Source organism: Varanus komodoensis, unplaced genomic scaffold (assembly GCF_004798865.1).
Source record: "Varanus komodoensis strain SLA01 unplaced genomic scaffold, ASM479886v1 scaffold8, whole genome shotgun sequence".
Taxonomy (NCBI): domain Eukaryota; kingdom Metazoa; phylum Chordata; class Lepidosauria; order Squamata; family Varanidae; genus Varanus; species Varanus komodoensis.
This window is the reverse complement of record NW_025336481.1, coordinates 34,439,857-34,454,812: the sequence shown is the minus strand read 5'-3', so window position 1 is coordinate 34,454,812 and position 14,956 is coordinate 34,439,857. Positions and strand designations below refer to the sequence as shown.

At 40.5% G+C, this 14,956-nt stretch overlaps 1 protein-coding gene across 8 annotated transcripts in view; it reads left to right on the top strand.

Annotated features, from left to right (window-relative positions):
* The window catches only part of SLC7A2 (solute carrier family 7 member 2), a 66,545-nt gene that overhangs the window by 22,068 nt on the left and 29,521 nt on the right, over nucleotides 1–14,956 (top strand). For 3 of the 8 annotated variants that reach the window (XM_044455799.1, XM_044455795.1, XM_044455801.1), the window contains exons 1-3: nucleotides 9,826–10,596; nucleotides 12,507–12,897; nucleotides 13,249–13,404. In XM_044455799.1, the coding sequence (XP_044311734.1) occupies nucleotides 12,522–12,897; nucleotides 13,249–13,404 (532 nt within the window). In that variant the 5' untranslated portion in view covers nucleotides 9,826–10,596; nucleotides 12,507–12,521. Of the gene's footprint in view, nucleotides 1–9,821; nucleotides 10,597–12,506; nucleotides 12,898–13,248; nucleotides 13,405–14,956 lie in introns of those variants that run through there. The other 5 variants (XM_044455803.1, XM_044455802.1, XM_044455796.1 and 2 more) reach the window with 4 other exon arrangements.

Genomic DNA, 14,956 nt, shown 5'->3' with positions numbered 1-14,956 from the left:
CCTCCCACAGGCTGCTGTCAAAATCACTGCTGTGAGGTGGAGCCGAGGACAACACTGCCAACAAAATTAATAAGTAGCTGTTTCACTTTGCTAGGGAACATCTGGAGTTCAGAGGGTGATATATAGTTGTAGGTCTCTGTAACCATTTTAGATATCTTGAAAGCCAGATTAAATTACTGCGTTTAGCAGTTATATAGCTGCTAGGTTCTTCTGTCTATGGAATGGATTATTCCTTTCCTGTGGACCTGATGCTGCTGCCCAGTGAAATGTTTTTGTGAGTTTGTTCTCACTTGGCAGTACCTCTGCTTACTGGTAGAGATAAGTGTGTTCTTGTGATTCTATATGGAAAATCTAGCACAGTACAAGGCTGTCATTTACAAGGTAACTTTTTCTGCCTAACACAAAGAGAATTGAAATTCTTAAGAACAACTTGAGAAAATTGGTGAGTGGTAGATGTTAAGAATTTCATATGATAACGCAAGGTGCAGAATTCAGTGGAAGTGGAGGACTTCCATTGGACCACCTGTTTGTATTTTAAATAAAGGGCCCCAGATTACCTGTTCAACCAGTCTAATCTGCATTAATTGTTCAATTGGCTGTGGTGTTCATATCATGTTTTGATTGCTTTCAAAAATGATTTCTTTACAGCTGTTTATTTTCAGTATATCAACAGAAGATTTTCTGAATCACATGACTGCATTCTTTATTGCTTCCTAAAGTCAGTAGAGAACACCAGTTGCTTAACTATAGATTATAAAGAGCTACCATTCTTAATTATGCACACGTGTGAGAACATGTCAGTAGTAGTAGACATGTTACAGGAATTCACTGCAAACTATGTTACAAGCTGGTATGGTAAGCTGACATGGTGACAAAATGAACATGTGTGGGTAATGTAAATTTCTTGTTGCATGTGGCACAAATGCTCTTATTGAAACCTGCGATGAATGTTACTGCTTAACAAGAAAGTGGAATCTAGAGCAATGATCCTGTGAACTTGGCATGTCTTGAATGCACTGTAATCACAACTTCCATTATCCCAGCCAGCATGGTAGTGATGCTAGGATTTATGGTTTAATAAATCTGAGGTTAGCAGGTTAAGAAATGCAACTGTATTGCTTTAGAAGTTGTGGAAGCATCAGAGCATTAAAAGAATTTTTTTGGATGTTCCAGCCTTCAGAAAAGCACACCCATATTGAAGGAGCCAAAAACTAGAAAGAGCATTTTGCTGTGTATGTTTGTTTGCATGTGTTTGTTAACTAAAGGTATGGTGCAGCCTAGAGGTTAAGATGGGGACCACAGGAGTGGTTACCACAAGAGAGATGAATAAATGCAGTATTAGCAATTTGTTACCTGCTAGAACAGTGCCTATTTGCTTCTGTCAGGCTCTGTTCATATAATTATGAATAAGGCAAATGCTCTAAAAGACTCCATAAGTTTTTAGCCCACTCTTATCCAGTGAGAAGCTTAAACCTTTGGCATTTGCCTTGCATGTCTCACTCCTTAAAGCAGAAAGGAGAATGTAAAACTGGTTTTAGAAATGAAATACTGTTTTCTTCAAAAGAAATGATGTGCTAGTGAGTGAGCCAAGTTGGAGCAAATCCTAAGACTCCTGAAAGAAATGAAGCTTTTGCGTAGCAGACATGGTATAAGGTAGTCTTAGACCACTTGGAGAGATCTCTCTTAAAGGGAACCTGAGCATCCTGGAACAGTCCCACATGCATCAGATGCAAAACTTAGGATCTGGTAGAGGGCTGCAAGAAGCTACATGTGGAAAAGGAGGATTGGTAACCTTGAAAGAGTCCCATATTGCATGAGGGAAAGAGGGGCATGAGAGAAATGCTCATCTGAGAAGACTGAACTATGAAGTATCTCACTGAGTAGCCCATGGAGGAGGCTTTGTTTTCCCCAGGGACCTGACAGCAGTGATGCATGCAAAAAGCTGGAAGAAAAGTTACAGGAATTGGGAAACCTTTGGGAAAACTGATGATAATAGAAGGGGTAGGAACAAAACTGGAAATGTATGGGCCTGAAGGAGATCAGCTGAACTCATAAGTCGGGGGTGTACCCCCCCACCCACCCACCCACCACACAGACACACTTTATTTTACCCAGTGTGTACACCATTAGGAATTTAGTGGATGAAATCAGGCTTCTATAGCTGGTATACTGCTAGAGGTAGACACCTACAGAGGGGATAATTCCAGAAGCATGTGAGTTAGGGGGGCAACATTGACTTGAAGTAATTACGATGCTTCAAGAAAGGGAGATTACTGACAGTTGGCCTGAATGGATCGTTCCTACTTGTCCAAGAAAAATATATTCCTTAATTCCTTATTCAAGGGACAGGGATCTGGCCTGTGCTGGGTTCCTTTCTAGCCCTCAGCTCCTTCTCATAGGCCCTGCCTCCTTGCAACAGCCTGTTCCGTTCCTTCATCAGCAGCCTACTGTATTTCCATCCTGGGCTGGGAGAAAGAAACCTCCTTCCTGCCTTGCAAGAAAAGATGAATATGTGTGTTATGTGTGGTAATTGCACTTGGTTATATTGGTGAGGGGGAAGCACTGATCTTCTGTACTTGTGCACTTCCTGGGGAGCAAGCACCAACAATAATAACAATAGCAATAATAAGCTCCATGCAAACTCTTCGCAGGGCTATGTGGTGGGAATAAAGCAACAGTGTAGAGAGAGTAGGCGGTGTAGTTGCCTTTTGGAGTGGGAGAAAGGTGGATGCTGACCAGCATGATGCTATGTGAACAGCCCTGCAGGTAACATAGCACACATGCCCTTCAAAATAATGCAAGCTCCAGAATTCAGGCCTCCCCATCCCTCTGTGTGTGTGTGCGTGCGTGCAACAGTGTGAGTCCCAAAAATCCTACAAGCCAAGCAAGCTGACACACAGTATTGACAAAACCAGTCGGTCTGGAAATTTCCCCAACATACCATTTGACTTGAAGGTTCATAGAAATCTAGCTAGGTATTCTTAGCCATTGGTGGGGATTGTGAGATCAGTTGAGTCCTTCCATACAGCCTCTGGACCTGGAAAAATGCACTAGACTGTGGTAATGGATTTGCTTGGATTCCTGCAAAGATAGAACCTGGCCTCTGTGAACTGTTTCTTGTACAGTGGCTTGAGGGTTACTGATAAAATACAAGGTTGGCTTTTTTTTCTTTTTTTTTGGTTTTTACATTTGGGTAAAATCAGCTCCTTTTTGACTGTTCTATATTTAGCATGTGGGACTGAAGGGAGAGGTTTAAACATGCTCTGCTGCATGAATTTAGAAGCTCCACCAGATTCCATTTCCAGTTTGGGAACTTTACTAATTTTTAAACTGTATGCCATTTCAGTGGTTTTAAACCACTGTGGTTTGTGTGAGCCCTACAGCAGTTGACAGATGATTAGCATACTCCTTTCTTTCTTTGAGCCAACATGGATATAAATTCACAAAAGTCAATAGTTGACTTAAAAGCTTTCAAGAGATGTTGGCATGTTTTACAGCTACAGTTACATAACCATCCAAAATTTTCATAGGTTTCAACGTAACTGGGAACCAAGAGGGAAAGGACTTATGCATCATGTCTGCTAGGAATTAGAATGTTTGGCCTGGACCAGAAATGCTTGATTCAATCACTGCTTGAATTGTATTTTTTCCTATGTGGCCTGACCTGGGACATGGGCCTTTCTTGGCTTAACTTTCCTCATACAAGTTACTTTGAAGTCTCTGCAAGGTAGGATAGAAATATGTAAAATATATTATATTTTTATTTATTAGTTTATTTTTGCTGTACCTGAGTAAAGCAGAAAGCCAAAAATCAAAGCCCCTACCTTGGTAGTACATCAAAGTTGATGTAGAACCTGAGAGGAATAGATAGAACTACAACTCCAAGTTTGCATAGTTATACATTGAACTAGTTTTTTTAATCACCTTTGCTAAGCTGGAAAGGTGCTGGCCTGCAGCAGGATGGGTGACCACATATGGAAACAGAGCAGGAGCCTGCACTTGTTAACCTTCTGGGCCCCTTCCAACTCTACTTCTATTCTACACCTAGGCCTTGACATCTATCTTCTTCAACTATTTTGTGTAATTCTTGAAGCTGTTGGCCTATTTGCCACGACTAAAATATTTAGGGAAGAAATCCTGTGCATGAGCAGAAAAAGCCCTACAACCCACAGCCTGGTTGGCTGGGGGAATCTTGGACTTGTAGCACTATTTTTCTTTCTAAAAAGGCATAGGCTTGCTCCCATAACCACTTATACATAGAAGGTACCCAGTTTCTTTTTTCCGTCCTTCTCTTATACATTTTAAGTATAATTCTGAAACAATTTTGCCTGCGGCAAGGCTCTCTTAAGTGATATGATAGATTGTTGAATGTTGTCTTAATTTCAATCCACTAAAGTAAGAATCTACTTCAGAACTGATAGTGTTTGGGATTGTAGCAGTCCTTTCCATGTCTGCTCAGTAATGAGTGCCATTGACCTGGTTTGCATGACAAGGCAGGCTCTTCATGGGTTATTTAACCTATGATGAGCTGTGGTGCATGGCAGGTGTGTGCTGACATTTTCTGTTAGCATTTGAATTGTGACTGCACTCACTGCGGTTCATCATAGACTAGAAGACCCATTGTGCATGTGAAATAGCCTATTCAGTTCAAAAGAAAATACACCCAGATAAGTCATTTATAGAATTGCATTGAACACATACAGCCAACAAGTACATTAGTTCTACTGAAATCAGTAAGGCTAAGTTCCAAATATGAATGTTTGGAAACCACCTGGTTCTGAGACAATAATCATAGAAAGTTATAGTGGTACTTACTAAAGCACAAGTACTTATTATCCTACCTTTCCACAGATATTGTACTTAAGGCAGGTCACAATTTAAAAATAAATCAAAATTGTAGTAATACAAGGAACAGTTCATTTATTTTAATAACACCAGGTTAAAATGTTATAGAAGAGGTAATATTTAATAATATACTGAAATGAAACAATTGTTGTATGTAATTATACGATCATTTAATCTTCTCTCAAAGTAGGCTCACAGTTTGTGGGCTGCAATTGGTTTGTCTTATGATTACATTGACTATTTGCTTGTATGGCTTAGCAAACAGATAGTTAAGATTTACTTGCTTAGGTAAACTTCAGTATTGCTTGCAGGAAAAACCATGTGTAAAATTGTCTTCCTGAAGCTTCCACTTACCTGGAGATAAGCACCTCTGAATTCAATTGGAAATATTTCTGAATAGACATGTATAGGATTGCACTGTGTGTTAGGATCAAGTCCATGACATAGGATAAGTAATTTCTTTTTCTTCTCTGCCTGCAGCAAACATATAGTTATTTTTGGAATGACACGCAACTGATGGATTCAGGTGATAGGTATCAAAAAAGGCTGTGTGTTATAAGTTATTATTAAAATATGTAGTGCTAAGTGTTTTCCTTGGGTACTGACCATTCATGCTGCAAAGTATTCTAGATGTTAGCTTAGGTGAGGTAAATAAGTCTGGATTTTCCACTTTTGACTCTGCCCTACTGTTTTCTTGGTCTCCTGTGCTTTGACTGTCTGGTGATGTTTCAAGGGATCTGCCATGAGGTTCTTTTGGAAACAATAGTGGACTCCTCTCTTGTGGCTTGGTTCCTTGTGATAAATGACATTTAACATATTCTAGACTCCTGACATGAGCTTCCCCTTTCAGCTGACACAAATGAAGTACCAGATTGAGATGGTTACAGCCGCTTGTGTTAAGTGCATTCAGGGAGCTCAGTTATCTATCTATCTATCTATCTATCTATCTATCTATCGATTTATATCCTGGTTTTTTTTTCCTACAAAGGGCTCAAGGCAGCTTACATCATTCTCCTCCTCCATCTTATCCCCACAACAACAATCCTGTGAGGTAGGTTGGACTGAGAGTCTGTGACTGGCCCAAAGTCACCCAGTTGGCTCCATGGCTGAACGGGGACTAGAACCCAGAACATCTGAGTCCCAGCCCCATGCTCTTAACCACTACACCACACTGGCTCTCTTTGTAGGTCTTCATTCACTAGACATGTATTAAGGAGAGCATTGGTGGAGGGATAGAGAAGAGGGTTTCACAAATGTTCCCTATGAGTTGGGTCAGGAAGTGTTGTTATACATGCATCCCACCTAAGCTCCTTGCATGGATCTTAGGACAAAAACCAGCTAGGTGCGCCCTCTTTTATTTCTGCTTTCTTTTCTGTGCTATGTCTGAAGATAAATATTGCTGAAACCCTGTTGCAAATGGCAGGAACTGCATGAGTATTGTTACTATAATTACTTATTCCAATCAAAGGATCTCCAGTTGCTTGTGCAACGCATGGCCATGCTGCTGCCATGTTACTAAGAATTGCCCTGTCAGTGCTAAAATCATCTCAAGAACGTATCTGTGATGCTTTATTTCCTCTTAGGTGAGGTGCAGCATCTTGTTCCCAGACAACTGTGCCGCATTGGGACAAAACAGTATGGAGTCTGTTCAGTATTGGACCAATACAGGTCCTACTAACAGTAGAGCTATTGCAATGAATAAGATTTAACTTAGTGATGGCTCACTTAAGTCCCACTCATTTCAATGGGCCTGCTCTAAGTAAGACTGACATTTGAATGTAGTTCTAGTCATCCTTGGGTTGGTTGTTGTTTTTAAGGTGGAATTACTTGTGAGAGAGTAGTGTGCAGAATTAAATGTGATAAGGCATTCATGATTCAGTTCAATTTAGTTACATTGTACAGGCAGAAACCCATTCCGAAAACAACTAGAACTTCCAGGGAAAGCACTATTATACATAAACTGAAGTTAAAATATACATTCATACTTAAAATTTAAAGGAGGCAGTGATCAGGCCTGTCCTAAAGAGGGTGTCCCTGGCCCCAGAGGTGGCTGCCAATTATAGACTGGTGGCCAGTATGCCGTTCCTGGGCAAGGTGCTGGAGCAGGTGGTAGCAGGAAAACTCCAAGCACTCTTGGATGAAATGGGTTATCTGGACCCGTTTCAGTCCAGCTTTAGACCCGGTTGTGGTATTGAATCTGCCTTGGTTGCCCTATATGATGACCTGTGCAGGGAGAGGGGCAGGAAGAAGTGTGTCCCTGTTGGTTCTCCTGGACCTCTCAGCAGCTTTCAGTACCAATGACCATGTAATTCTTCTTGATAGGCTGGCCCGGTTAGGAGTACGAGGCTCTGCTTGGCAGTGGTTCTGTTCCTACCTGGCAGGACGATTCCAGTAGGTGGTGCTGTGGGGGACTATGGCTCTGCACCATGGCAACTCTGCCATGGAGTACCGCAGGGTTCCATTTTGTCCCCCTTGCTATTTAACATCTACATAAAACCATTGGGAGAGGTCATCAGGAGGTTTGGGCTGTGGAGTCACCAGTACGCTGATGACACCTAGCTCTACCTCTCTTTTTGAACTAATCCAGGGGGAGGCAGTGGCTGTCCTGAACTGGTGCCTGGATGAGGTAATGGACTGGATGAGGGCCAGTAAACTGAAGTTCAGTCCAGATAAGATGGAGGTCCTTTTGGTGGGTGGTTCAAGTTTCCAGGTAAGTGACTTTGGCCCTGTCCTGGACGGGGTTGCACTCCCTCTAAAGGACAGGGTCCACAGTTTAGGAATGCTTCTCAACCCGGAAATGTCCCTGGAAGCCCAGGTTATGATGGTGGTGAGGAGTGCTTTCCTTCAGCTTCGGCTGATGCATCAGCTGCGTCCTTACCTGGACAAGAACTGCCTAGCAACAGTGACACATGCACTGGTAACCTCCTGGTTGGACTATTGTAACACGCTTTACGTGCGTCTGCCCTTGAAGACGGTCCAGATACTTCAAATGGTGCAAAATAGAGCTGCCAGGATACTGTCGGTGACCGGCCGTTACTCCAGTCCTCCATCAGCTCCACTGGCTTCCCATTGAAGTCCGGGCCCAATTTAAGGTGCTGCTTATGACCTATAAAGCCCTAAGCAGCTTGGGACCAGGATACCTAAAAGAACGTTATTTGTTTTTCGGTGCCAGGCGAAGACCTTTTTATTCAAGCAGCATTTTAAATGATAATATTATTGAATTTTATCGGGCCAGGGCGGCTTATTTTATATTGTATATTTGTATCTTATTTTAATGTATGTATTTTAAAATGTTATTTATGATGTTTTAATTTATTGTTGTAAGCCGCCCGGCGAATGGCTTCGGCGAATGGGGCGGCATAAAAATGTTTTAATAAATAAATAAATAAACGTCTTTTTCCCTACATGCCCTCCCGCCCCTTAACATCTGCAGCAGAGGCCCTGCTCTGGGAACCCACCTTGAAAGAGATTAGCAGACAGAATACCTGGAGGAGGGCTTTCTCTGTGGTGGCACCCTGGCTATGGAATGTGCTCCCTGGAGAGGTCCCCCTGGCGCTGTCATTATATGCTTTTTGGCGCCAGGTCAAGACCTTTTTATTCACCCAATATTTTAATGTTTAATAGATTTTTAATTTTTATTTCAGTCATGGGTTATTTAGTTTTATTATTGTTTGGGGTTTCATGATATTTATATTTATACTGTTGTATTTATTGATTTTGTTGTGAGCCATCCAGAGACGCAAAGTGATTGGATGGCCTAGAAATATCCCAAATAAATAAATAAATGAAACTGATTAAGATTTAAAACAAGGGAAGATTGAACTCAGTTTAAATTGACAAAAATATTGATTTGAAGTATTTATTTTTTAATTTTGTTTATTAGATTTATATTCTACCTTTTTTCTTTCTTTTTAAAGAACTCAAAGCAGCTTACATCATTTTCTTCCTCCTGCTCTCAGTCTTATCCTTACAATAGCTGCCCTGTGAGGTAGGTTGGGCTGAGAGTCTGTGACTGGCCCAAAGTCACCTTGTGGGTCCTATGGCTGTGGGGGGACTAGAACCCAGGTCACCTGAGTCACAGTCCTGTGCTCTTAAGCCCTGCACTGCAACACACACACTTTGCTGCAGAAAACAAATTTGGCAACTATTTCCACTATTACTTTGTTATAAGCTCATTAAACCTAAATATCACAGTTAATTCTGAATATTTAAATAAAATAAGCATATGTGATCTATTCCATGATCTTGCTAAAATTATTTAAAAACACATGCTTTAAGGTTTCTGTAGCTCTGTCCATATAACGACGACTAAATGGTCATCCAAAAAAGATGCAGGGGAAAACCTGTTAAAAACATAACTAAATTATAAATGCATTTTAAAATCCAGAGCAGTAGAGAAAAAACACAACGACCCAGTAAGCAAAAAGCTTGTTTATATAAAACGGTTATTGCTTGCCAACAGATGGCATCACCAAAGAGCTTAGACTTGAAGACCCACTGTGTACCCAAGAAGTATAATGGAAATAGCTTCACCCTTAGAACTCTAGTGGGAACTCAGCACCAGTTCTAGAATAGGGACATCTTCCTCCAGAAGGGGGTGGAGTGAGAGCAGAAAATGTACGATGGCTTGCTCTTGATCAGCAGGGATGGTAGCATTGCATTGCTGTTTTTAAGTGGTGCATGCAGACTGATACATGTGCATCTCTTCAATTCAAATGTAATCTTAGAAGCACAGCAAATAGTTTCAAATGCTTTGGAATATAAACTGGATATAATGAGCAGAGGACCGATACTCACTGTGGGTCCTGTCCAAGTATTGGTAAGAGCCATGGCAAAAAAGCCATCTGCAGACCCGCTGCAGCTATGCAGCTAGCCCTTTTGGGAGCTAGCTGACTTGGTATCAGGGTAAGCATCAGAGGAGCTGTGTCAAGGGACCTCACCCAGCAGGGGCTGAGTGGCAAGAGGACCCTGATTTAGTCCTCCTTTTTTGCCATAGCCACCTGCTTGCTCCAGCCCAGACAATGGTGGAGGATCACTGTGTACAAGTAGGGGAAGTTTAAACCTCTTGTTCAAAATTCCTGTTTTCCAAAATTCTCCCTCCCTGTGATTTTAAATCTTGATACCCCCATTTAATCAAAGGGGGTACCACATTATGACAAGATCGGTATATGGAAATAGGCTTCTGCTCGAGCATGGGTTGGGGTGTGGGTGGTGTCTGTCAATGCAGCCTTGCTTTCAGTTGTTTTTACATGTAACTTTGAGTTGGAGGTGTATATAGCTTTAGTGCACCTTTCCCCAACCTAGCACTCTCCAGATGGGAGTTGTAGTCCAGTACTTCTGGTGGGTGTTGGGTTGGGGAAAGGTACTTAAGTTGATCGACGCTTTCATTGCTTTTAGATAGGCTGGATCATTTAACTAGCTTTGCAGGCCTATATTTAACAGATGCCTGGTTTGCTGTTTAAATAGGGAAACAAGCCAGTGTGACTTCATTCACTTTGTGTATATAATGGGAATGACTTGTATGAATAGCAAACTTTTTTTTTTTTTTTTGGTTTGGCAAATAGGTGGGTAAGCACAGTACCATCCAATCACCTGCGGTTGCTTTTCCTCCACCCCCTCAGAGCAAGCAACTTCATACCACCTACTGCTTCTACTTTTTAAGGCAGATACTTGAGGAAAAATCCTCCTGAACCATTTGCTGCCTGCACCTAAGAAAAAGGAGACCTGCATAATCTGAATACTAGTTGTTGGGTGAGTAAAAGTTGGAACTGAAATTAAGCTGGTATTGAAATAGTTGTTAGAACAAGTTCCATGCTAAGGTAAATCTGTGAGTTACTTATAACATTGAATTTTAGGAATTCTTAAAAGCTGACCATTTTTCCTGTCATAAGCTTTCATGGATAGTGTTCACTTCACTCTGTGTACAGACAGTTATAATTACCTTAACTATTGTAATTCACAAAATAATGAGTAATAGCAAAAGCCCCATTGCAATGCTTGGCCAATTAACATATGTTAACCTACAGCAAACAAATTTTCTCCTAATGTCCTTATTCAAACCATAGGAAACTGATATAAATCTCTTGATGAATTGTACTTCAGCAATTTCATGCTTATCTATCTTTGGTAAATTGCAATAGTAATTTAGTAACCTGGAAAGTGTCCCCTAAAAGTCCTTTCCATCAGCAGCACATTTAAACGTAGAAGCTATGTTGGATACTTTAAAGGGGAAGAAACAAAAGAGAACAACATGTGGAATGTCCAAAACTCTTATCAACTCTGTTTCTCTAAGAATGTTCCTGCCTCTATAGATTAAAAGCATATAAGCTAGTGCATAGTTTAATAATATTTTGAGAAAGCATAGAAAATACAATACTCAAGTGGATGATAATACATGAGTAGGAACTACCTTCCCATGGATTAGTTTACAAAGGTTGTCTGGCTCATGAGGTAGAAATGAATTCTCTGGAGTTGGGGGTGAAATTCTGGTTTAGGTGGTGAAGGCTGCAGTAGAAACTTTTGATAAGATGTATTAAGAAAGACAAGAGAAGGAATGGAAAGGCTGGTGTGAGATTAATTTCATTGCAAGGGGAGAGAGATTTTGCACGTGGTAAAGAAACTGCTGTATAATTTCACTCTATAATGCCTTGTAACTGTGACATGTTGCTTTAAAAAGTTCCAATCTCTGAAGTGTATTTTGGTTTACTTTCATGAAGCACATTAACAAGCAAATAAACGTACAATCCTGGGCATGTTTGGACAGAAAACGTCCTTCATCTTCGAGATGTCACATTGCTCCTGCTGGCTGGAGCAATCTGGAAGTTGTTCAACTTCTTTTCTGTCTAAACATGCATAGAGTTGCATGCTAAATATGCATTTTATGGATGCCATAGGAAAATGTATAGAAATTCTCCATGACTTTCTGATGTGATGGAGCCCAGCACATGCTATGTCTTGTGGGATGTTTTCTCACAGTCAAATAGCATATGGCAATTCCTCTTATATATGCCCATGCTTGAGCATAGTTTCCCTCACTCCAGGTAATGGCTAAGTTAGACATTAAGTGCTTACTCACTTACCTGGGAGTAGTCTGACTGAACTTAATTGGGGTTTCCAGGAGAAAAGCATAGGATTGTGCCATCAGGTGTTCTGTTTTGAAGCATCTTGCCGTGAAGGATTATCAGTGCTTCTTGCTTATTACAGTGATTCTGAATGCCACCGGTGTATCTGTCTGCCGTGATAATGCATCTCTCATACTGAGCTCTTACTTTCAGGCACAATCAATATTAGAACCATTTCGCACATTATGACTTTTCTATGGGCAGCCGCAGATGCGCATTCTGGGGAGTTTTGGTTCTATAGGAATCCCTTTTCTCACCTGTGAAAAGAATGTGATTTAAGCAAAATGTAATGAGTTAAGTACCAACATATTGATGTTTATCCAGTGCTTGAAACTTCTTCAAATCAATAAGTAGCTGTCCAAGTAGCATTTTTTCAGCTTCCCTGAAAATAAAATTAATTCTGCACATGTTTAAATTTTCTAGTAATGAAAACTGCCTAAATTTTCCCTTAAATACATATTCTGTTATACTCCAGTAGATTTTGGGGGGATCGCTAATTCTTTATAGGTACTGTAATAATCTCTTTCATTTATTTTTCAGACTTCCTCATCCAAAATGATGACCTGCGGATCAGCCGTGTCATTTCTTCAGTGCCTTTTGCGGAGAAAAATCATCACTCTGGACAGCCTTGAAGATTCCAAACTATGTCGTTGTTTATCCACTGTGGACCTTATTGCCCTAGGAGTTGGAAGCACCCTTGGAGCTGGTGTTTATGTTCTTGCTGGAGAAGTTGCAAAATCAAATTCTGGACCTAGTATTGTAGTCTCTTTTCTCATAGCTGCTTTAGCGTCTGTGATGGCAGGACTTTGTTATGCAGAATTTGGTGCACGTGTTCCAAAGACTGGCTCTGCCTATCTGTATACTTACGTAACTGTTGGCGAACTCTGGGCTTTTGTTACTGGCTGGAATCTCATTTTGTCCTATGTTATAGGTAAGCCTGAAAGACCTTGGGATAGGAAAATGCCAGTTACAGACTGTTTGGCTTTCTTCCCTGGATGCTGTTCAATACTTTGAAGTCTCTCCCTCTCTCTCTCTCTCTCTCTCTCTCTCTCTCTCTCTCTCTCTCTCTCTCTTTTCTATGACTTTTTTTTAAAGAAGATTTGAGATGGACTGTAACTTGAAGGACAGTTCAAGGGACATTCATTATAACTTTGTTGATGTTTTAAAATTTGATCCTACAAATTTAGAACTCATCAACTTTGAAAAATGTTATATAAAGGTTAATACCTATATATTTTGTCACTGACATTTGCAAAATCTATGTCTTTTCCATTTTATTAAGGTACATCAAGTGTAGCAAGAGCATGGAGTGGCACCTTTGATGAACTTCTTGGGAAACAGATTGGTGACTTCTTCAAAACTTACTTCAGAATGAATTACTCTGGTCTAGCAGAGTATCCAGATTTTTTTGCAGTTTGTCTTATATTGCTCCTAGCAGGTAAAATATTTTAAATATTCACTTTTATTATATCCAGTATAATTTTGTGAAGAGGAAGAATCCACTGTTGTGACAGTTTTTGTTTTCGTATCTCAATTGCTGTGTATCTGTAATTTTACTAACTTGTCGGCCAAAAAATATTTATTTGGAGCAGCATTGCATGCTGGCAATTTGCCTTCTTGAAACAGATTGTGCTAATAGTAATGGCCATTAGTGTATTGAGAAGCTAGCAGTTGCTGGTGGAACCCAGAAGAATACCTGAAATGGGACCAGACAGTATAGTTTCCTTCTGGCAGCTTCACTAACTAGTCCCATTCAAGCTGTGGTGGTTTTGGCTAGCTTCTAGTTGCATTAGCAAGCATTGTTTTTTCATTGCACTAGCAGTCATTCCCACTAGCACAGCAGCGGCATTGGGAACTGCCCCCTGGTGGCACAATTTTCTGCTGCTTTGTTCTGTTCTAACATTATCTTAAACAGGCTTCCAGTCAGACTATTGGGACTCAGGTGATCTGAGTTCTAGTGCATGCTTGGCCAGTCACAGAATCTCAGCCCAAATTATCTCACAGGATTGTTGTGGGGATAAGACTGAGAGCAGGAGGAGGGGAATGATGTAAACCACCTTGAATTTGTTGTAAGGAAAAAGCAGGGTATAAATCTAATAAATACATAATAAATAAAATAAATCTGGGTATATTTCAGTGGAGATCAAACATTATGTGCCCACACTGTTGCAATTCTAAGATTATCATTTCTTCCACTAGTCATGTATTCATGTATATGCTAGATATGGCATGTACAAGGATAACAATCTGATTTAGGATAGTACAGTGAAAATTCTATTCCAGTGCAGTTAATTTAACAAGAAATATTCATTTTAAGAAGTATGGATTTAATCACCTGTATTATTTTGATTTATTAAGTAGATCTATTACATTATTCTTACTAATGGTTATGACTTTTCCCCCCTGTAAAACAGAGCATATTTAATCCAAGAGTACTGTTACTATAAACATAGGCTCCTGACTCTTGCTGGCTAAAGAGTGTAATAACTTTTTAAAGTAAGATATAGCATTCACCAACTCAGCAATCACATATATAGCAGCTCAGATGCCCATCAACTGCATGCACAATGTCTGCATCAGCTGAGGTTCACATCTGTATGAGTCCCACTCCTGCCATGTCAAATTCGTCCACCATCTTTTTTCCCAATGGCAACTTCAAACCTATGGTGTGCTAAAAGGTTCAAATGTAGCTTGTTAGGAGGAAAGAAGCAGTTCTCTCATAGAATGTAGCCCAGGGGAGAGTTCCATGGGAATGAAAATAGCCATCGGGGGCTCTGAAGTTACCCATTCCTATTGTACCACAAAAGTGCTTTGTAAATATTACAGGAATGTAACACTGTGCATGTATTCCCAAAGCAGGCTTCTGTTGCGCATGTAGTTGCAGGTGCTTAGGTGTATGTGTGGAGCATGGATCCCATGGTGTGCACATAATTTTCACCTTGGTGAAGGTGTGAGTCTGCCTTTTGTGATAACCAATGGAAATAAAATAT